The sequence below is a fragment of the Cervus canadensis genome, chromosome 24, assembly GCF_019320065.1.
Source record: "Cervus canadensis isolate Bull #8, Minnesota chromosome 24, ASM1932006v1, whole genome shotgun sequence".
NCBI classification, from domain to species: domain Eukaryota; kingdom Metazoa; phylum Chordata; class Mammalia; order Artiodactyla; family Cervidae; genus Cervus; species Cervus canadensis.
Window position 1 is genome coordinate 30,473,611 of NC_057409.1, and position 23,604 is coordinate 30,497,214.

The 23,604-nt window shown below is 44.3% G+C and overlaps 1 protein-coding gene across 1 annotated transcript; it reads right to left on the reverse strand.

The window, feature by feature from the left end:
- Nucleotides 1–7,527: 7,527 nt before the first annotated feature.
- On the reverse strand, nucleotides 7,528–8,154 carry TNP1 (transition protein 1). Its single transcript, XM_043445489.1, has 2 exons — nucleotides 7,984–8,154; nucleotides 7,528–7,760 (listed from the first exon to the last, which is right to left on the reverse strand). Exons 1-2 carry the CDS (start codon nucleotides 8,120–8,122, stop codon nucleotides 7,732–7,734), a joined length of 168 nt encoding a protein of 55 aa, XP_043301424.1. The 5' UTR covers nucleotides 8,123–8,154; the 3' UTR covers nucleotides 7,528–7,731.
- Nucleotides 8,155–23,604: the final 15,450 nt, after the last annotated feature.

Genomic DNA, 23,604 nt, shown 5'->3' on the forward strand with positions numbered 1-23,604 from the left:
AAACAATTGGAGCCATTTCAATGCATAACAGGTGCCTTTGAGTTGTGCCTCCTTCCAGCATGGCTCTCATCTTGGGGTCTACTTGTCCAGTTTTTCCTTTTATTCTCCGAGCAATTTCACAGCCTCCCAATAGATTCCATTTCCCTCTCTTTTAAGTTGGCTGGTATCTGTTTCTGTTGTTGGTTGCCAAATGGACACCTTGAACCACAGGTGGGCTGTAATCTGGCCCAGGATCTGCAGCCAAGGGGAGCAAACAGAAAAGGAAAAGGGGAGAGGAGAAATTGAGTGGTCAGACCAGAGATTCCGTTTCGAGCCTCCAGGGATGGCAATGGTGGGATCACTGTTCACAGAGCATTTTCTCACCTCTTACTTCTTTCTTTTCATATCCTGGGCAAGTACAGTCCCCATGTTCTGAAGTGGTGCAGACTAGCTGTGGTTCAGAGGGGCAGAGAAAGCCCTCTATTCACGTCTTATGGTGCTGCTGCCTTCTATTCCTAAAAAAGAAGTCAGAGAGATGGGCACTGTTGGGCTACATTTCTTTAATCTAGTCCTTTAGAATCTGAGGACTTTTTCTTTTCTCTTTTTTTTAAAAGATTGTAAGGCATCTTCAAACAACTCAATCAAAAAGTGGGCAGAAGACCTAAACAAACGTATCTCAAAGGAGACATACAGATGGCCCATAAACACATGAAAAGGTGCTCAATTTTGCTCTTTAATGGAGAAATGCAAATAGAAACTACAGTGGGATCACCTCACACCAGTCAGAATGGCCATCATAAAAAAAAAAAAAAATCTACAAACAATAAATGCTGGAGAGGTTATGGAGAGAAGAGAACCCTCTAGCATTGTTGATATTGTTGATAGGGAATGTAAATTGATACAGCCACTGTGGAAGGCAATATGGAGATTCCTTTAAAATGTAGGAATAAAACTACCATATGACCCAACAATCCCACTATTGGGCATATACCCTGAGAAAAACATAATTGAAAGAGATACGTACCCCAATGTTCATTTCAGCACTATTTACAATAGCTAGGACATGGAAGCAACATAGATGTCCACTGACAGATAAATAGATAAAGAAGTTGTGGTATGTGTATACAAAGGAATATTACTTAGTCATAAAAAGGAACATATCTGAATCATTTCTAATGAGTTGGATGAACCTAGAGCCTATTATACAGAGTGAAGTAAGTCAAAAAGAGAAAAACAAATATTGTGTATTAATGCATGCATATGGAATCTAGAAAGATGGCACTGATGAACCTATTTGCAGGGCAGAAACGGAAGCACCGACAGAGAACAGGCTTATGGACGTGGATGGGTGGGGGAGGAAGGAGAGGGTGAGACTAATGAAGAGAGTAGATGGAAGCATACATTACCAAATGTAAAATAGATAGCCAGGAGGAATTTGCTATATGACTCAGGTAGCTTGGCACTCCATGACAACGTAGAGGGGTGGGATGGGGTGGGAGGCGGGAGGGAGGGAGGTTCAAGAAGGAGGGGACATACGTATACCTATGGTTGATTCACACTGGTGTATGACAGAAACCAACAAACATTGTAAAGCAGTTACCCTTCAATTAAAAATAAGGAATTAAAAAGAAAAAGGAATTGCAAGACATCTTAGAGAGAACTCCAGAGAGGGACAATGAATTCCTGTGGAAGCTTGGGCAGAGCTGACCTGGATCTACTCTTTGAGCTTCTTAATGGAAGGTTCTCGATCTCTTCTTTACTCTCAGCGTGGTCCCTGAACCATCAGTGTCAGAGCCACCTTGGAGCATCTTAGAAATGCAGAATTTCAGGCCCATTCTGGACCAACTGAATTGGAATCTGCATTTCATCAGATTGATTCCAGGTGTTTCTGTGCATGTGGAAGTTTCAGAAGCATTGCATATCCCTCATGTGATGTTGTTCTTCCGTGTTCCTGAAGGAAACAGGAAGTTGATAAATCAAGGTCCAGTTTCTAGTCCCTCTGAGATGCTCTCCCTCCTTCGGAGCTCCTATGGTTTCCCTTGTGGCTCAGCTGGTGAAGAATCCAACTGCAATGCAGGAGACCCTGGTTTGGTTCCTGGGTCTGGAAGATCTGCTGGAGAAGGGATAGGCTACCCACTCTAGTGTTCTTGGGTTTCCCTTGTATCTCAGCTGGTAGAGAATTTGCCTGCAATGTGGGAGACCTGGGTTCAATCCCTGGGTTGGGAAGATCCCCTGGAGAAGGGAAAAGCTACCCACTCCAGTATTCTGGCCTGGAGAATTCCATGGACTGTATAGTCCACGGAGTCACAAAGAGTCAGACACGACTGAGCTACTTTCACTTTTGGGAATGGTCCCTGCAAATTGTGAAATACAAGCTCTTTATATGTCTTTTCGATAAAAACCACCTGCATGTTAGACCTAAGACTTTATAACTGGTTAATTACAGAGATACTTGCTTGCTGCTAATGGAAGAAATAAACATGATCCTAATCAGTGAGTTTATTAATCCATCCTCAGTCCTTTTCATTGACATCCTTGCTCAGATTTTATTTTTCACAACATATTGTATTAGGAGTTGGATTCATGGATTTGTTTCACAAGAAACAAGGGCTGGTGTATCCTGATGGGATCCTTCTGCCCCTCACTTGGGGATGACTTGGCTCCTGCTCCCAGGAGTTCACAGTCTCATTGGAGAGATAAGATCATCCTCAATGCCTTTATTTTATGAGAGAACAAAATAAGCCACAGGGAGATGTAGCACTTCCTGATCTCAAGGCCTGACCTGTGCAAAGGGATGGGAGAGACTGGAGGCTGTAGGTCACGATGGGAATCCAGAACTCTCTGGGGAGCGAGGGGTACTTGGGAATCCACAGGTGTGCTATCCGGAGACTAAGGCAGGAAGCAGGGTCATGAGTTGGGCCAGATGACACAATGATGTTTAAAAGGCCAGTAGAAAGGGAGAGAGGTGTGGGTGGCCAACTCAATTCAAGGTCTATAGCTTATAGTATTTTATATTCTGACAAGCCCCCTGTGTGGTTAATATTATGTCCAATGTTTTATAAATGAGGAAGATGGAAAATCTACCTAAGATCACCTGCCTGGTAGAATTATTGCCCATCTGCTTTAGCCTACCCACAAGCTGCCCAGAGAGGCCTGGGCAGGCTTGGTCCCTGACGTCAGGCTTGGTTCCAGCAATGGTAAAGCTGGGCCTGAGGAAGAGATGAGATGGCCCCAGCAGCAGGAGCAGATGAGTGCAAAGGCTTGAAATAAGGCAGGATTGAGAGATGGATCAAGATCACAATGTGGGAGGAGTTAGAGCTGACGGCACCCAGACTTGTCAGGGTTCAGTCCTGAACCTTCCCCCGGGGCTGTGCTTCATGGAGAGAATTGTCACTTGACCACTTCTGGGACCCTGAGCTGAGGGCAGGTATGGCTGCTGGGCTCAAGTCAGGGAGAAGCCTCATGCTGGGACTGAGGGATGGCTGGAGAGGGAGGGCAGCTTGGGGGCCTGGAAGTGAAGAGAGGTTCTCTTGAAGCTCAACAACCAGCTTCCTCACACATCAGCCTGTGAGGTGGACAGGCCTGGTGACCAGGACCTGGTCCTCCTAGAGGTTTGGTTCTTCCCCTGGGAGGGCCTGGTGCATGAAGGCTCAGATTGCAGAGCCAGGCTGTGCCGTCCTCTGGCTGACCTTGACAGCTGAGCCCCGGGCCTTGTTGTCTGACTTGCAGCGACTACCCCGGGGCGCACAGAGTTCCCTTCCAGCTGCAGCTGCTGGGCCTTTATTTCCTCACACGGCCCTGAGCAGTTCTCCAGAACTTCCTGTTTGCCTGCGGTGCACAGACCCAGCCGGCCCCAGCCGGGGTGATCTGGCCAGGCCTGAGGAGAGAGGTGGGAGTCAGCCCCGTTCTCCCCTAGCTCCTCTGGGCTCTCTCCACCCACACATACATCCTCAGGGACCACTCCCACAAGACCCCGACACCAATGGAGCCGAGGCCCCGAATCCAAGTTAGCTCACCAGAAGGTCAAGGTGACCCCACAGGGCTTGTGGTCAAATCTTTAATTTTTTTTTTTTTTAATTTTTTTAATTTTTGACTTTCCAAAAAGGCCGCGTTAAGTGATGACCTAAGGACACGGCGTTCCAGAGAAAACTGGAGAGAGGAACAAATTCCCGTCGGTGAGGGAGATGGAGAAAAAGCACACAGGGGGTGAGGTCTTGGAGTGTCACAAGCCCCCTGTGCCCGTCCCCTCTGGGCGCCTGCCTCGTGGGGGCTGGGCCAGCAGGAGCTGTCAACAGGCAGCCAGAATGAACGTTCCTGGAGGGCAGCGACTAAGTCAACACCAGAGCTGGAAAACGTCCAGCCTGTGGGCCTGGAAAATGTTCTTGCTGCAAAACAGAGTTTTCCGGGTGACTGCCAATCCTTCCGCACCTGTCTAAGAGGGCAAAGAGAAGTCACCAGGCAAGGGTCTAGCCGCCCTGACCAGCCTTGAGCTGTTGAGTTCTGCCTGCCCGTCCTAATCACCAGTTAACATTGTCTTAGAACATTTTGTGTGGGAATAGTACTGTCCTGCCAATGACATGAGCACATGCTTTTTAAAAAAAAAAAAAAATTTTTTTTAAATCTATTTTTTGGCTAGGCTGGGCTTCGTTGTTGCTTGCAGGCTTTCTCTAGTTGTGGCAAGTGGGGACTACTCTCTACTTGGGGGGCATGGACTTTGCACTGTGGTGGCTTCTCTTGTTGTGAACTCTAGAGCTGAACTCATGAACTCAGGAGTTGTGAACTCATGGACTCTATCTAGAGCACTCGAGCTTCAGGCTTCAGTAGTTGTGGCTCACAGGCTCAGTAGTTGAGGTGTGTGGGTCTTGTTGCATGTGGAATCTTCCCAGACCAGGGGTTGAACCTGTGTCCCCTGCATTGGCAGGCAGATTCTTAACCACTGAACCACCAGGGAAATCCTGAACCCATGCTTTTGAGTCGAGGGTGCAGGACACCTGAGCAACGTGGTTTGAGGGTCTCTCTGCTGGTCACTTCTGAAGGGCCTTTGTGACAAGAAATGAGAGAAGGCAGATGGGATGTTAAGGTGACAGGCTATTAGAAGTCTAATGAAGAGATTTTGCATCCCAGGCTGTGCCAGCTGTCACCGTTGGTTTTTCAGAGCTATTCTTCAGCATCCTCTGCCCCTGGATGGCCTGCATCATGTGGGGTCCTTAACCTACTGCCTTTTGGTTGAGAAAGAGAAACATTAGGATACCACTGAGATGAGCAGTGGCTGTGCCCCTCCCCAATACTGTCTTTACCCAGAGGTCCGTCTGCCACCCCCTTGACCAAATACACAGCTTTGAATCTCGCAGGGCTCCTGCAACACTGTTCCATCCCTTTGCCTCTGCAGAGCCATCATTGCCAGGCTCTAGAGGTCTTGTCTCTGTGAATCCTCTTCATTTGAGTGAAGTCTCTTCATTTGAATTCCTTCCAGGATCTGCTTTCCTGAAGGGATCCTGATGGACCTGGGAATAATATTTCATGGTTAACATGGGAAACAATATTCCTGTATAAGAAATAATAAGTTTCTTGAGGGAAGCACATTTCATATTGCTTTGTTGTTCTATTGACTCTTCCCTAGGTTGTCTTTGCACAGCTTGGAAATCAGAAAGATGGCAGAGAAAAGGCAAAGCGGGGAGCACGGAGCGAGGGCGGAGCTGTGCGTGAAAGCATTTGAAGGCTCCCAGGGCACAGTCTGAGCAGGGAGTGGCATGGGCAAAAGGTGGGGAGAAGAAGGTGGGAAGGCATGCAGGTTATCAGAGAGCCAGCGGAAGAGACAAAGATGTGGGGTCCTGACCATGTTGCATGAGGTCCCACAAACAGCCTCCTGACTTCAGGGTCTGCCTCGGCACAGAGGAATTCCTGGCCTGAGGTCCCTCTTTCCTGAGCAGCCTGCTGGGCAGGCGGGGATATAAAGGCTTCGCTATTTCGGCCCCATGTGGGAATTCTAACTGGCTGCACTCCCTGATGGCTGATGAATGAGAAGAATTTATTGCCAGAGCAGCAAAAGCTTGACATTAAAATAACTGGATTTTGTGTGTTTGCAAGGAGCTTTTGGCTTTCTTTACATGGAGGCAGAGGAGCTCCCAAAGGACCCAAGAGAATGTGAGAACTGCTCAGTTCTGATTAGGGATTTCAGTTGAGCTTTGTGGGGTCACGCTGTGGACAAACATCTATTTGGGAATCATCTGAGTCTGAGTCTGGTTCGAAAAACAGGGACAAAGGAATATTTAAGAGGTAAAACTGTAGAAGAGGAGGGTTGTGAAGGGAGTATTTTTTCTATTCCCTCTTTACAAAAATGGAAACTGAAAACATTTGGAGGGAAACACAAGTTTAATGAGTTTTGAAGAGTCTGGGTGCCTGATGCTAACTTAGCTCAGGAGCAGTGTGAGCATTCTCTAGGGCTAGGAGGAAAGGCAGGGCAACCTGGAGCATCTTTACTCTTGTTCTGACCTAGGTTTTTCTCATCCTTTCCTGCTACACTGCTAGAATCTGACCCACAGGTGCAGTACTTATTCCCATCCCCACATCCCAGTACCTACACCTCCACGTGGCTCTAAGTCAATGGTCTCATTGAAAATGTGTGGAGCTCTGCAGAAAAGGAGGCTCTCTTTTCTTTTCTTTGTCCCCTGGCCTGGTCCGTCATCTCACAGCACCCTGCCCCTCGCCCTGATCCATGTAGGAAACTTCATGAATGACCTCATGCTCCTCTCATTCCTTCCGGCTTATATCCTCTCCTGGTTGCTTCCCCAGAATCCAAGTGGGTGGCTTGGTTCTGTGGGTGGCTTGGTTTAATGAGTCTCAGTTCCTCTCTGTGCTGCCCTGGTACTGCCTCAGAGGCAACAGGAAGCACTCATTAAGAAAAATATTGCCCCCTCCTGAGCAGTGGATGCTGAGAGGAGGAGTCAGATCCCTGGCCGGAGATGAACCCAAAGTCAAGGTAAAGTGAGGGTGACAGTGAAGGACAGTTCTTCCTTGCGAGTAAGGTCCACCCAGACTGAGTTTCATTTATGACATCAGAGTCACACCATCTGTCTTGAATTTAATCTTCCTTGCCATACTACTTCTGATCTTGTCCATTTAAAACCCAACCTAGCCCATCTCAGACCCACGTTGTCCTCCGCCTAGAACGTGTCCCCATCTTTAAACACCTGCTGATCATGCCCACACAATCAGATTAGAAGCACTGAGGGAGAAAGTTTATCTCATGGTTTGAGTTTAGGAGATCATGGTTTTAAGCCTCTTGACAAAACCAGCTTGCCACCTTTGGTTCATAACTGGCACTCTGATGGGGAAGAAGACAGTACATTGAGACCACTAAGACCTATATATGGTGATGGTGCATGGTCAGAGTGCACACAGATGAGAGAGTTGTTAAATACAAATTACACTGATATCATCCAAACCACATTTAATAGTTTCATAGGTTTCCTACCTGCTAATTCTTCCCCCTAAGCCTGCCCAGCTCAGGAACCCATTTTCCAACCAAAAGATCAAATGACACTGAAATTCAGCTTTCAAAATTTTTATTGAGATGTTGGGGAGAAACAGCCAACATATACATTCCTCATTTCGTCATGATTGGCCTTTTATCCACATGATAAGTTCTTCTCTGGCTTTGGTCTAACTTCAGGTCTCCTTGGCAGTCCCCCTTCTGTTCCGTTGCTGCCTGGTGTCGTTCAAAGTCCACCAGGGCAGAGCCCGCTGGTGGAGTCACACGTGGGAGCGGAAATTGCGATTGGCTGTAGGGAAAGGACAAGTAAGCAACAGGAACACCAGTTAGAACATTCACTGAAGATTCATGAACCCCATTCATCCTCTTCCTGACCAGATGGGAACGTAGTTGAGAACGAAATTCTCAGGCTGAGGTTTCAGGGTCCTGTGAGAGCTAACTCCAAGAAGAAAGGCCCTCAGGACAACAATGTCCCCCCTGTTTGACTGCTCTCCCACTCATCTCTCACTCACCATCATCACACCGTTTTCTACTCTTCAGGCTGCTCTTCCGGTATTTTCTTTTGCTGCCACCTCTCTTGACTCCCTTGTGAGGAGTTCTGTTCTTGCCCCTCCTCATGCCCTGACTCTTTAATTTGCGGCTGGTCGACATTGTACTTTCTGCCAAGATGAGGGGCTTTGCAGGACTCAGGGGCCAGAGTCTGGGTATTTAAGGCCTTACCCATTATGACTGTGAAGAGGGCGGGGCTTAGCAGATGGGCAGGGCTCCATTGTGACGTCACTAGGCTTTGTTACACTTAGGTAATATATGTGAAATTAGGTGATCCCTCTAATGCAGCTCAAGGCTACCCTCAATGTTGTAGTCTTTTTTTTTTAAAATGATAAATGAGGTTTTCCAGATAGGTGTACCTAAATTCCAGCCCTGTGTTGGGCACCTGGAGAGTACAAGAGGCATTAAAAGAGCTATCTCCTGCCAGTAGGAAATTTAATAGTTGGTGTGTATATGCATCATATTTAAGTCTCTCTTATGGCGTTGGGAAATGACAAATGTTTGTCTGTAAGGACTTGACTCTAGGAAATCCAATTCAATATGACTAAAACATAAATATTCTTTCTCTTTCATCTAAATCAAATTTTCTCAACCTGAGCACTGCTGAGACTGTGGGCTAAATATGTGGGGCTATCATTACTAAAAAACAAAATTTCACTGAGTAAATTTGAAGATCTAATTAGCTTTATTGAATGATTCATGAATCAGGCAGCATCTCACCTGGGGGACAGAGAGACACTCCCCAAGGGCTACACCACATGGAAGGCTTTTATAGTAGGGAGAGCTGGACAAGGAAAGGAAGTCATCAGTAAGGAAATAATGAGGGTTCATTGGAGAAAAGTAAAAGTTCAGGTGATGAAAGCTTCTCACTGGCTAAGCTGAGGCCCTTTTCATTGGCTGGGCTTGTTGCTGGGCGATGGAAGTCTTCCCTCCTCCTGCTGGGGTAGTAGAGTAGTTGCACTTCCTGATGGGGTTAGTACCTGATGTCTTCCTGTTGAGGTCAGTAACTAATATCTTCCTTTTGGGGGTATTTGACCATATGTGATAGGGTGTGAGAGCTCCCTCTATGGGTCCTTTCAACTCCAATCTTAGTTGAGGTTTTCTTTTACTAATTTTCACATTGTCTTGTGCGCTGTATAACCTTTGGCAGCATTCCCAGCCTGTACCAATTAGATGCCAGTAGAGACCCTATAGCTGTGACAACCAAAAATGTTTCCAAATATTCCCTGGGGGAGAGGGCCAAAAATCACTGCTGATTGAGAACCATTGACTCAACCATTAAACAAAATTCAATGCACAAATATGTGCATGGGCAGCAATGGAGAAACAGACATAGAGAACAGACTTATGGACATGGAGAGAGGGGAGGAGAGGGTGAGATGTATGGAAAGAGTAACATGGAAGCTTACATTACCATGTGTAAATAGATAGCCAGCGGGAATTTGCTGTCTGGCTCAGGAAACTCAAACAGGAGCTCTGTATCAACCTAGAGGGGTGGGATGGGGAGGGAGATGGGAGGGAGGTTCAAAAGGGAGGGGATATATGTATACCTATGGCTGATTCATGTTGAGGTTTGACAGAAAACAGCAAAATTCTGTAAAGCAATTATCCTTCAATAAAAAAATAATTAAAAAAATTCAATGCACAAATATTTATTGATCATATTGTATGTGCCATGCACTTAGGTGCTGTGAAAATAGTAGTGGGTAAAAACAGACCTAGACTCTGTGTTCACAGAACTTTCAGCCTAGTGGGAGAGAAAGCTATTCATCAGACATCTACACTAATCAGTGAATGATGGCTTCTCAATATGGTGTAAACTGAGGTTGGAAAGAGGGGCAGATACCAGACAAGCTCAAGTACTTTGGGAAGCCATGGAAAAATGTTTAAGAGGATGATGTGATAAGATTAGATTGGGGGATGGATTGATGGGGAAGTGAATAAAAAGAAGGGCTATTACCAATAGTGGGAATTCAGAACAGAAATATTTGAAAATGAAAAGCTATTTTAAGCCTGGCCCAGTGAGTATTGATTAGGATGTAATGTGGCTTGGAGACAAAGACTTGGTGATGGATTGGATTTGGTTAGTGAGAGCAGAGAGTGTCAAAGGTGTGGATTTTTTTTCTTCTATGTGTTGCAGCTATCTAGATGTTAGAGTTACACACTGGGGTAAAGGCTAAGCAAGAAGGCAGTGATGATCATGATTTTGGTCTAAGACGTTTTGGGTTTGAGGTGTCTTTGAGAGTTCCAGATAGAGATACTGAATGATTGTTGGGTATATTGGTCTGGAGCTCAGAGTAAAATCTGAGCAGCAGATATCCACTATCCCTAAATTGCCTGACAATAGACTCATCATTCAACCTTTTCTTTTTTCTCCTTTACACTTTATATTAAAAAACTCTCAGTAGAGCTTGATAACCATACATTCTGTCCCTCCTTCTCTCTCCCTTGTTATTATTTAAGAACCAAGCACTTTGCATGTAGGAGGTTATTAGCAAATGCTGATTGAATGGAAGATAAAATAAAGTTCAAGGACCACTCTGTATTTCTAATGTCTGTAGATAAGATGGCAAACAATGTTTTAAAACACAGCTTCCTTGAACAGCCATTAGAAGTGATAACTTCCACTTTTGCTGTTTCTAGACAGTTCTCTCTAGAGACCTTCTGTTGGACACTTCTATTCACTCAAAGGAGTGAATAGAGCTCTATGAAACAGGCTGTTACCTTGCCTCCTTGTATCTTGGGAACCTTTCTGCCTACTCCAGCTTAGCTGATCTTCCTACAAACAAGCTCCATGAAAGCAGGAATCTGAAAATTATGTTCAATGCTCTATATTTTCCAGGGCATTGAATAGTCCAGCCACAGGGTAGGAGCCCAATAAGGATTTGTGGAATCTTGGCTGAATCGAAAAGTCTTATTTTCCTGACTGTCTGATCCCCCCTCCCCTCCCCATTTGTCCCATGTTCTCCAAGGAAGACTTCCCTGACTCCAAATTTTCATTGTCTTTTGAAATTTGTTCCTAGTCTATGGTCCTATAATATCCTCAGTCTAGAGAACCAACTCTAATTGTTTGAAACCTTGTTTTGTGCCCACATTGTTGTATCATGTAGGTGAGTGTGGCCTCAACAGAAGCCAATGTGTCTTGTTTCTAGTCTAGATTGTGCCACAAACATCACTTCTCTGGACTTCAGCTCTCTTATTTTGTAAATAAGCTGGTTGGAGTAAATGATCTCTGAGCTGAGCTGATTTTTGTAGTAAGCTCCTAGTAGTTTGTTGTTATTGTTGTTCAGTCGCTAAGTCACGTCTGACTCTGTGACCCAATGGACTGCAGCATGCCAGTCTCATCTCCTCTGTCCTCCACTATCTTCCAGAGTTTGCTCAAATTCATGTCTATTGGGTCAGTGATGCTGTCTAAATATCCTCTGCCGCCCCTTCTCCTTTTGCCTTCTAGCTTTCCCAGCATCAGGGTCTTTTCCAATGAGTTGGCTCTTCGCATCAGGTGGCCAAAATATTGGAGTTTCAGCTTCAGCATCAGTCCTTCCAATGAATAGTCAGGGTTGACTTCCTTTAGCATTGACTGGTTTGATCTCCTTGCAGTTCAAAGGACTCCCCAGAGTCTTCTCCAGCACCACAGATAGTTAAGGACTATATTTTTTATTTAACTGCATTTCCCACAGGGACTGATGCGGTCCATAGTTTGTAGTCATAAACACTTGTTCATTCCAGCAATTTTTGTGTTATGAGCATGGACAGTACAACGTTAAGTGACTTTGTATACTAAATGGAAACATTTCTAGAGAAGGAAGGGAAAAAATTCCAGTGTCCTGATAACAGGTGCTCGGGTGCTCTGTGCTGGTCTCTCAGGCCTGGCCCTGCTGGTGAGCATGTTTGCAGAGGAATCTGGCCTCTTTAGTTTAGGAAACAGTTTCTGGATGGTCCTGGAGACTGGATAATATTTCTCTCCTCCAATATTTCCCATCCCCTAAAAACCCAGTCTGCCAAGGAGAAGCTGAGATCACAGAGAAGAAAGCAGCCAGACTTAAGAATGGATGAAAAACAGAGAAGTCCCCTTTGCATATGGCTAAGGACACATTCTGGTTTCAGACACCCATGCTGAGAATCTCCAGCAGCAGAAAGTGCAGTGTCAGTGGAGGCAATTCACAAGCCAGAGAGTGATATGGCTTTGGGGGTGTTTGGGTTGGCCTCTGTGTCAGATCTCCAAGCAGGGGTGAGCACTGGGTTCTGCTATCTATCTCAACTTCTTTCTATTTCTTCCCCAGTGTTGTTTGGGCCAATGCAATTGAGGTAGAGCACAATGAATTTGCCCCTGACTCTTAGTGGACCTGGAGATGGCCTTTGTTGAGAGCCATTCATTAATCCAGTCTGTTGTCTCCTCATCTTCAGCTCTCTGCTTTTCATTTCTCCTTTTGTATGAAGAAACTGAGGCACCGACTGGCTACATGTTGTTGTTGTTGCTCAGTTGCCCAGTCATGTCTGACTCTTTGTGACCCCATGGACTGCAGCATGCCAGGCCTCCCTGTCCCTCACCATCTCTTGGAGTTTGCCCAAGTTCATGTTCTTTGCATCAGTGATGCCATCCAGCCATCTCATACTCTGATGCCCTCTTTTCCTTTTGCCCGCTATCTTTCCCAGCATCAGGGACTTTTCCAATGAGTCGTCTGTGCACGACAGATGACCAAAATACTACATGAGCTACTTCAAATAACCTAGCACAGGAACAGAGATACCCTCAATAAACCTATTTCCTCCATATCTCAGTTTCCTACTGAGTCTTGGTTTTTGTTTCTCTTGATAGAAGGAAACAGATATTTCCTGATAGCTATAGGAGCATGGAAAGAGAGCTGAATTCCTGGCCTTTTTAGAGGAGCTATCAGTTCCTCCCATTTTGGAGCTGAGAGTTATCTTGCCCAGAACAGGTGGATAGGCAAAATGGTGTCTTTATCTCCTAGAACATAGAACAGGGAAGCCTGGCGTGCTGCAGTCCACCAGGTCATAGTCAGACATGACTGAGCGACTGAACTGATTGATCCCCTAGAAAGATGGCAAATTGGCCCTGCAGGGAAGGTCTTAGAGGCTGGCACTCCTGCTGGCCCCTTTCTTAGGTTAGGAAGAGGGAGGCTTTGGTTATTACTGTTTTGGAAATCAGACTTTTAGTTGGGTCCCATCTCACCTCTTCAATTCAGACTTACTCCATTATTTTTCCTGGGAGTTCAATGGATGCCTTCCTAGGGCTGGAACTTCCCAGCAGCCCAGGAACTGGGGCTCATTAGAGGGAACATGAAAAAGTTGTGACAACCCTCACACATATTGATGACTCAGTCTGAACTCCTGCCTGAAACTTAATCTCTGCAGATGTTGACCTCAGCTGGGAAGTCGGGACCTTCTACCCTGTTTGCAAGCACTCCCAGTCTTCTCTGTTTTTGCTACTGTTGCTAGCGCTGTTCAAGCAGGCCAAGGGGGCTCATGGCAGGCTGGAGTGGGGGAAAGCTGCTGAGAAAGGGGTCTTACCAAGGGACCGAGCTCTCTGAGCCCAGAACTTGTATCTCCACTAGGAAATGCAGAGAAACCAGAGCCCAAGCCCAAGGGGTGGTCTTCAGAGAAGAAGGAAGGAGGGACCTTAATTCCATTTACCTCTTCCCATCCAGTATGGGAAACAAGGGGGTGTTTTGGCTCTGAGGATGGTATGCATTCTGCCTGAAGATTTGTCAGAATTTTTTCCCCCATTTTTTTCTTCAGGCTCCTCTCTCATCCTTTCTGACTGCATCCCCAAACTCTTTTCCCATAAGAAATTTCTGTTTTCAGGAATAGAGAAATCGGGCAGCTAAAAGATGGGAAGCGTATCAGAAGAGCAGTGATTCTAGGGGTTCAACTGGAGCCACCTTCCCCTGCCCCCTCTTTGGGGAACAAAGAAGCTTGTTTAAGGGCAGGACCTGGGCAGTTCAAGAGCCAAGGCTAGACTCAGATTGCTGATTTTCAAGCCAATGACTGCCCACCGCTCCATGCTACCTTCTCTACTTGCCTTAGAAATAGATTTGATCTTGACTCTCTGCTCCCTTGGCCTTTTCCCTCCCACCAGTGCTGCTTTAATAGAACCACAATGAAGGAATCTAATTCTGAAGGTTGGAGGAGAACTGGGGGAAAGTTGTGAGTTCTTCTTAGAGGCAAGGTGTGAATCTGGAATTCCTCTGGACAAATTAAAAATTCTTGTTTGGAGAGAACACCATTAGTTTTTGTTGTTGTTGTTAATTTTGGACTTATGAAAAATTATTTGACAATTTTTTATTTCTTTTGCTACCACCAACCCTATGATTGCATGGTTCAGTACTATACAAAGAAAATTCAAACTTTATGCTTCAGAAGGCTCCAAATAATGTTTTCACATTAATTACTTCCTTACCCTCACTGACTTTCAGTTCAGTTCAGCACTGACTTTAATCCCTGGCTATAAAAGAGTGAAGAAGTTGCCCCTTCCCAGAATATACTGGGAATAGAGTGCCCTGCACCCATAAGACAAAAATAAAGTTGCACCCTAGGGTTTAGAACGGACGTGATATGGTGTGAAAATGTCATGCATGTTAAATCATTTGGCCTCATATGGTCCTTAGGAGCGAATGAATTTTAATCCACTTAACAACTGGAGTAACGAATTTTGAGTTGCAAGGGTTTCTAGAGAACAGTTGCATAATAAATAGGTCTGGGGATGAAGGGTAGCTTGGCCAAAGTTACAAATTATAGGCAAAGTTGGATCTCAAGCCCAGATCTCCTAATCCCCAGTCCAGGCTTCTTGCCACTTTTCCATGAGACACACTATAGAGAGATTTTGGGCCTCTTTTTTCCTGTGCTTTTTCTCTATTTGAATTCTCCTTTCGTATTCTGGGAGCCATGAGCCAGAGATTCTTAACCTCTTGCAATCATTCTACCTGCCAAGGGCCATCCTGTCATTGAGTTTGAGGACATTTGGCCCTGTGAAAGGGGGAAAGAGCTGTCACCAAAAGGAGGCCAGAGAGATAGGCTTAAGTTGCCACACTGAGGGTCAATGCCTTCATAATTGATGACTTCAAAGCATTATGACCAACGTGCTGCTGAAGGGTACACTGACCAGGGGAGGCAGTCAATATTTCTGGATTATTTTTGAACACAAATGCCTATTATAACTCTACTGATCAAGGTTGGGCCAAGAGAGATCCTCACCATCCCGTCATCTCTCTTGGACTTGATTTGCTAAAACTCTACTTCTTATTCTCAGAAGTGATCAGTTGAGGGTGAAGAAGATGAGATGGATTGGAAGCCTAAGTTCATTTTGCCTCTTGAGGCTCTTAAAAAATGGAATTGACAAAGAAGTATTTCTTGGCAGTATTATTGCCTATTTGCTTTACTCACTGTTACCTTAGGCAGAATTCTCATATTTGGAGAGCTAGATTTAGTTATATTTATACCAGAGAAAAGGAAAAAAGGAGCTCCCTTGCTATTCCCTAGAATACTAGAATTCTTAGGTCCAAAGCACAAAGTCTTAGTGACACTTTGCCCTCCACACACCCTATGCTAGGACAGCAGGGAAGACTTGCCTAGTGAAATCTTTAAAATGAAGCCTTCTTTTTCAGTAAAGACCACAGCAAGAGTCAGATTTGTCAAGTGTTGCAGTGATCATATTTTACTGGTCAGTAAATTCCAAATGCCAAACATCCTGATTGCTGTTCTGGAAGGAAATGTGGAATGTCATACTGCTGAGATGCCCTAGAGTTCTGCTGAAGACAGGGTCTCCACACAGAAGTATTTGTTTCCTCAGTAGATCACTGTTATCCAGTAGTGATGATGGTACTTTCTTCATGCCGCAAGGAAGCTAAAACAAAAGTAAAGTTATAAAGGTCCCTGGTTAGGGTGTGAGAGTCTCAGAATTTCTTCAGGTGGGCACACAAGGCCAATTTCCCATATTTTCCTTTATGATTTTGTTACCCCTTTAGCTATGGTTTGGCCTGGCTTACATCTGGGTCAGTCAAGTGTCCCCAGAACCAGCTATACATGGGGCCCAGTATACGATGAGTACGTTGAACTTTTGTTAAAAAAATAACATCAAGGTGGTGACAGCAGAGCATAAACCAAGCTGAGATCCCCTGGACAAAAGGTTGGTTGTGACTGCACAGGTCCTGTTCTCCTGAAGCCCACCTTGTCCTTCCGGATTTAAGGTACTTCTTGTGGTAAAATCCCGGATAACACATTGAACTATCCCTATCTCATTTATCTCTATAGTCCAGGAGAGCTGGTCAAATGTTTTATTCATAAGAGGGGCTTGATGAATACTTATAAATGGCCTGCTTCTCACAGAGGCCGTGACAGTTGAATGGAGTCTCTTGGGTAATGGCTCCATCATCACCTCCTGAGTCTATTTATGCAAACTATTACCCTAAAGAAAGGGTACCTAAACTATTTAGTCTTTCTAAAGCGAGGTTCATCACGTCACTCTTCCGTTGAGAATGTGTGGGAAACTTCTTTCTGTCTACAAGGTCTGGTTCCTTTTTAAGTTTTCATATCAGCCTCCCAAGCCCAACTTCATTTTTAAACTGTGTTTTTTATTCTTTCCTTCAGGCAACCTCTGCTTGTTCTGGTCAAATTGGGTTATTTCAAAAGCATAAAAAGTATAGATGTTTGTGGGAAATTCAATGTCTTACTTGCACTGTTATTTTTTCTAGCATTTTAATCTATTAAATTCCTAGGGAACTTTAAAAACTTAAAAGAAAGCTCCTCTAATTGTATGATTACTTCTTCAGTAAACTCCCATTATTTATCTTTTGAATATATTTTGTATCATTTACCAGATTATGTCTAGAATTTTTTATTTCTATGCCTTTCTTCTCAGACATTGAACTTCTTGAGGTTGGAGTTGTATCTCTGTGAGTTTCTAGGGAATGGGGCAGGGATAGTAGATGAAGAAGATGAGTTGGACCAAGGCCTTGAATTCCACATTTTTGGGAATTTGAGTGGGGTCTAGGAAAGGACTGGAGGGGGAGATGACATGGGTGCTGAGAGAAGCTTTTGTGAGTGTAGAATATGCTCACTATTTTGATTTATGGTGATATGTTAAAACTTACCAAATTGAACATTTGAAATATGTACAGCTTTGTTGTATATCAATTATAATTTAATAGATTCGTTACAAATTCGATATCATTGAGGTCCTCACTTAAGAGTTGTTTCTAGAAATGAGAAGATGGAACTAAGAATGCATACCTAAATGTGCCAGTGAATGGAGACTTTGATGATGCTAGACTTGTGTCTACAAGGCAGGGAGAATTTTATTTGGTTTGTATCATTGAGGGTGGTTCCTATGGGCTATACTGATGCAAAACCAGCTGGTTCTAGCAGTCCTGATAGGTACTTTCTTGAGTTTATCCAAATGCCTCAGTATTCCCCCAAATCCAATCAAGCTCTCTTGTTAAGTCTCAGTCATTGTGACAATCATCAATCACAGGTCCTTTTACCAAGAGGGCCCATGTCATGGCCACATGTCTCCATATATAAAAGGGAGTGATGAGTGGGCTGCTTTGGACAAATAGAGATGGAGTGAGGGAGGGGGAGCTGACCGAGGCTGGTGTTTCAACAAGAAACCCACTGCTGGCCAGAGTTGGGAAATATAACAAGATGGTGAAATCCCATAGATGTAAATGTTCAAGATGCCATCGAAAGGACTTACCACAGAGACAGAAAGCAATGAAGTTATGTCAGGAAACCAAGAAGACAAGGTACTGATGACATTTTCTGATTCAGAAAGGGAACTCTCAGATAACGAGAATTATCATCCTAGCTTGACAGGTATTCCAAAAAGTCAAGCCCTTATCAAAGCAGAACTCTCCATTCATCTCCCCCAAACTCTTCAACCTTTCCCTAGCATTCTTCTCTCCTCCACCCAACACACACTCCTCCCCCTGTCTCCCTCCAACCTCGATTCCTCAGCAGCCCTGCAAAGGACCAGACTTTATGTGCTCATTGCTCTTCTTCTTTATGCTGTAGAGCCTCCCCCTAATCTTGCCCATTACCTCCAGGCCTACTGTTGAAGGTAGGCTTCTCCAACTGTTAGAAACCTTATGTCTGATGGAATCTCTGGCAAACTGACTGGGGATATCCTTATATGAAAAACAAATGGTATAACTGAGTATGCTGCTGCTGCTAAGTCGCTTCAGTCGTGTCCGAGTCTGTGCGACCCCATAGATAGCAGCCCACCAGGCTCCACTGTCCCTGGGATTCTCCAGGCAAGAACACTGGAGTGGGTTGCCATTTCCTTCTCCAATGAAGGAAAGTGAAAAATGAAAGTGAAGTCGCTCAGCTGTGTCCGACTCTTCATGACCCCATGGACTGCAGCCTACCAGGCTCCTCCGTCCATGGGATTTTCCAGGCAAGAGTACTGGAGTGGGGTGCCATTGCCTTCTCCAATAACTGAGTATACCTGAGTATAATTCTTAAATTTTCTTATTCTTGTCTGTCAGTCAGCTACATATGTCATTGTCCTGGTTGAAGAAGATGATTGAACCTGTGTCTTTCAGTGTCATGCTTTCTATCAAGGCTGGCAAAAAGAAAAACATCTTTCACTTCAAGCCCAAGACCACCATCATCATCATTGACTCCTCCTCTCTGCCCCAGGGTCTCTAAATAAACTTTCTCTCCTTTCACTGACAAACGGTGTTTTGTTTAGCTGGAGAGTGACCTGTGGCAATCTGGAAAACTGCCCCCCTCCACCCCTTTTTAATGTTATAGAGCAAGTGGAATGTGATGAATAGAGGCATAATCAAGTGAGTCAGGAGGAAAGATGCAGTTTTCTCCATTGTTCCTGTTTAAGAGATTCGCTAATGAAATGTGTGTTTGGGTTGTGGTTTGGGATAGGTTGTGATGGTTTCTGGCTATGAAAACAGCCTACTCATTGTTTAATGGACCTTCTAAACTGGCTGGGCTGGAGGGTACAACAACCAGAAAGCTTGTAACCAGATCAACATTAGCTCATACTTCTAGTTTCACTGGTTGGTAACTAGTTATGAAGATACCCATTTTTCTAGAAACAGACCCATATCATGCAAACATGAAACACATTGTAAACACAGGCAAGGGCAAAAACATAACCTGGTCTTAGAATGGCATAGGTGTATTTGGAACTTTTTAAAAGTATACTTGTTTTTTATTTTTATTTGAGTCATTTCTTGACAGTGTTGTGCTGGTCTCTGCTGTACAATGACGTGAATCAGCTTTATGTATGCAAACTCCCCTCTCCCCAGCCCTCCCCTCTGGATCATCCCAGAGCACCAAGCTGAGCTCCCTGGGCTATGCAGTGGCTTCCCACCAGCTATCCGTTTTACGTGGTAGTGTATATACGGGCTTCCCAGGTGGCACTAGGGGTAAAGAATCCGCCTGCCAATGCAGGAGATGCAACAGACACGCGATCGACCCCTGGGTCAGGAAGATCCCCTGGAGGAGGGCTTGGCAACCCACTCCAGCATTCTTGTGTGGGGAATCCCTGGACAGAGGAGCCTGGTCTGCTATGGTCCATAGGGTTTCAAAGAGTCGGACACAACTGAAACGACTTGGCATGCACTCAGTGTATATATGTCAACCCTAATCTTCCAATTTGTCTCACCCTCCCCTTCCCCACTGTGTCCACACATCTGTTCTCTATGTCTGCGTGTCTATTCCTGCCTTGCAAACTACCTCATCCACACCGTCTTTCTAGATTCTTTGCATTTGCATTAATATATAACATATGTTTTTCTCTTTCTGACTTACTTTACTCTCAAGCTTCTTCCAATAGTGTACTTTAGATTCCATAAAGTTTTGGGGCCCTTTGGAATCAAATAATTCTGAAGCTGGGTAGGATCCCTTGTGCAAATGAACCTGAACTTTGTGTACCAGGTCATCTCCTTCCTCCTTCCTCATGACTATTAACCTGCAAAATTTCTGGGAAGCACACCTTGCCTTCCCCCAAGGATCATAAATGCAATCTGAAAAAAATCACAGACCAGAAAGGCTTTAGTTAATCTCTAAGGTTGAGACCTCAAAATTTAATTCTTCTAACTCTGGAAAGTGAAAGATGCAGAAACTGGAAAAGGAGATGGGGACTGCTGACTTAGGCCCCAGGGTTTTGTCCTATTTCCTAAATGTGAGTGAGTTTTGTGTTCCCAATGGAACAAGGGTTTCTTTGACGTCTGGTTTCCCTCTGAGGTGACCACATTTGGTCCTAGTGTGGGGCGGGGAGAGATGGTGATTTGAAGATGTTATGGCTGCTGTCCTTAGGTCCCATGGCATCTTCCAATAATATGTTATGGTTATGCCATTAGACACAAGTATATCTTGCAGGGCTATGCTGCAGTAATATTTTGTAGTTTTGTCACTTGGTGTAAGTGTATCTTGTGGTAGCAAGTTGTAGGAATATACTGGAGTATCTCTTGTGGTAGTATGTTGTAGTAAAATGCTATTCCTAGTGCTAGTATGTTATAGTAATACGGTTTGTATACACTGGTGTCGCCTGGAGGAGAGGGCAAAAGCCAAGGAGGTCAGTAGCCTTCTCTGCTTCATTTGGGTATCAGTTGGTTGCACTTGTTCTTCAGTCACTAAGTTGTGTCTGCCCCTTTGTGATCCCATAGACTGCAGCACGCCAGGCTTTCCTGATCTTCACCATCTCCCAGAGTTTGTTCAAATTCATGTCCTTTGAGTCAATAATGCACTACACTCACCGTTTTGGCCAGATTTACACAGAATTGAACCTGTTCACATTTATGCATCCTCCAAGAACTTACAGTCTAGAATCAAAGTAATAGTGCAGGGAGACCTACCTACCTGGTACCCAGAGCTTGACAATAAGCGTGTTCAGTGTCTAAGACATCTGATTGTTCTTGATTAAAATCTTACACGAAGCAAAAAATAGTGACAACTGACACTTTAACAACAGCTTTTGTGAGTCGTGTCTGGTGATAGGGCTACCAGTGAGGGGCCACATGTAGGGCCAGCCAGGATGTATTTTAATCTTTGCAGGTGAAAGGAGCCTTTACTAGTGAATGGCCATGGCCACATTCTAATGGGACTTTATAAAAATGTTTAGAGCTTGTGCGAACCTTGATTTTTCTCATCTCAACTGTACTATCGAAGTAACCAGTCTTAATTTTACAGTTGAAACAGTCTGAATGATCAACTTGAAAAAAAAAATCACAGAGAGACAGAGGTAATAGAGTATCCTTTCACTCCATTAAGTACCATCACGGGGGAGATTTTCTGGCTCTTCTAGGACCTTCCTTCTTTGGGTCTTAAGCTTCAACCATATTCTTTCTTTTCTGAAGCAGTTCACCAGTTCTTATGGTACCTGGTTCCTTCTGTTCATGGGCCTGTGCCTCTTTTTGGATATCTTTACGCACAGGGCCATCTTTCTACTTGTCTTGGTGGTAGTCTTAGAGTTCTTGTAAAGGGTCATTTTGGGAGAGGTGAGAATAAGGAAGTGGGCGCCGAACCAACTAGTCCTGAACTAGATATTAAGTTAGTGAAAGGAGGAAGGAAGCTAAGTGGCTCTTCATAGGGTCAGGGCCTTATGTGACACAGTGTGGTCATAATAAGTCCAGTCCTTTATGTCCTACTGGCAGATGTGAAACTGGTTCCAAATTCAAGTTCATGGGCTTAAGAATTTGAGTGCAGACCCATTTGTCCTTTTATGATTCATTCTCTAAGAGTCTTATTCCATTCTTCCTGTGTATTTTGTCTTGGGGGTGACTTAGTTTTATTTATTTATATTTGTTTATTTTTAAAGTTAATTATATTGGAGTATAGTTGCTTCCCTGGTGGCTCAGATGGTGAAGAATCTGCCTGCAATGCAGGAGGCCCAGGTTTGATCCCTGGGTCAGAAAGATCCCCAGGTGAAGAGAATGGCAACTCATCCCAGTATTCTTGTCTGGGAAACCCCATGGACAGAGGAGCCTGTCGGGCTGCAGTTGATGGAGCTGTAGACTTGGACACATTGGGTGACTAACTCCCACTTTCATAGTTGCTTTGCAATGTTGTGTTAGTTTTTGCTGTATAGCAAAGCCAATCAGTTTTATGTATACCTATGTCCTCTCTGTTTTAGATTCCCTTCCCATCTAAGTCAGGGGGTGACTTGATTTTACTCACCCTCTGACAGAGCCGGAGTTAGATACCTGGGTGCAGGTTTTATGCTGGGAAGCAGATCTGAGAAAACAGGAGGGAGAAGATGGAGTGTGTGGGACAGAGGAGGAAGAGTAAAGAGTGAGCTGCTGTTCCTTTAATTACCTGTCAAGGGGTTTTACATTTTTGTTTATTTAGAGCTTTGTAAACAATTAGACTATAGAATTCTACTATATAGAATTTAGTAATGAAAACTTAAAAACTGTTAAAAAAAAAAAAGAGTGAGCTAGTGAGGTGATCACTGTTTCATAGGCAACAGGGGTTCAATCCCCCCAGAGGCCATCTGAGGAGCAGTGTGAAATGCCCTCAGAATTGTCCCTCCAGGTCCTGTGAGGCTGAGACATTCATCCGTTGACTTCCATCCCCTACTAGTTGAAGGTCCTGGGAATGTTAACTATCCCCTTACTAGGCTGCCTAGCATCTTTGATTGTGGAAATACTTACTCCCTGTTACTTCACTCTCTGCTCTTGAGGATCTCAGACAAAAATGAGATAGAAAGTGCTTCATTTTAACATTTAATCTTTCTGATTGTGTGTACGTACACTTGTGTGTGTGTGTGTGTATATGTGTGTGTGTGTATATATATATGTGTGTGTGTGTCTGTGTGTATATATATGTGTGTCTGTGTGTATATGTGTGTGTGTGTGTGTGTGTGTGTGTTAGCTGCTCAATCGTGTCCGTTTCTTTTCGACTCCATGGACTGGAGCCCACCAGGTTCCTCTGTCCACGGGATTCTCCAGACAAGAATACTGGAGTAGGTTGCCATGCCTTCCTCCAGGGGATCTTCCCGACTCAGAGACTGAACCCACATCTCCTGCATTGCAGGCAGATTCTTTACTCACTGAGCCACCCAGGAAGCCCATGTATATACACGTTTGCATTTTATTGTTGTTCAGTTGCCAAGTCGTGTCTGACTTTTGCAACCCCATGGACTGCAGCACACCAGGCTTCCCTGTCCCTCACCATCTGCTGCAGTTTGCCCAAGTTCATGTCCACTGAATCAGAGATACCATCTAACCATCTCATCCTCTGTTGCCTCCTTCTCCTATATGTCTGCATAATATTCCATTATTTGGATTTGCCTAGTCTATTTAACTAACATTTTATATTTAGTGCATTTATATTTTCATTTTATCTATTAATAAAAAATGTATATAAAATCTATTTATTTATCCAATAGTTGTTAGTACTTTTTATATTTTCTTTTTATGTTATATTTAGGATACATCTACAGAAGTGAAATTACAGCACCAAGAAGGATGGCATCCTTAAGAATTAATAATTTTTTCCAAATTGTTTTCTAGAGAGGTTTGATTGACCTATAGTCCCATCAACAGTGTGAAAGAGCATTTAGCATGAACTTTGGCAATGACCTGGGAGCAGGTGACTAAGAGAGGCTG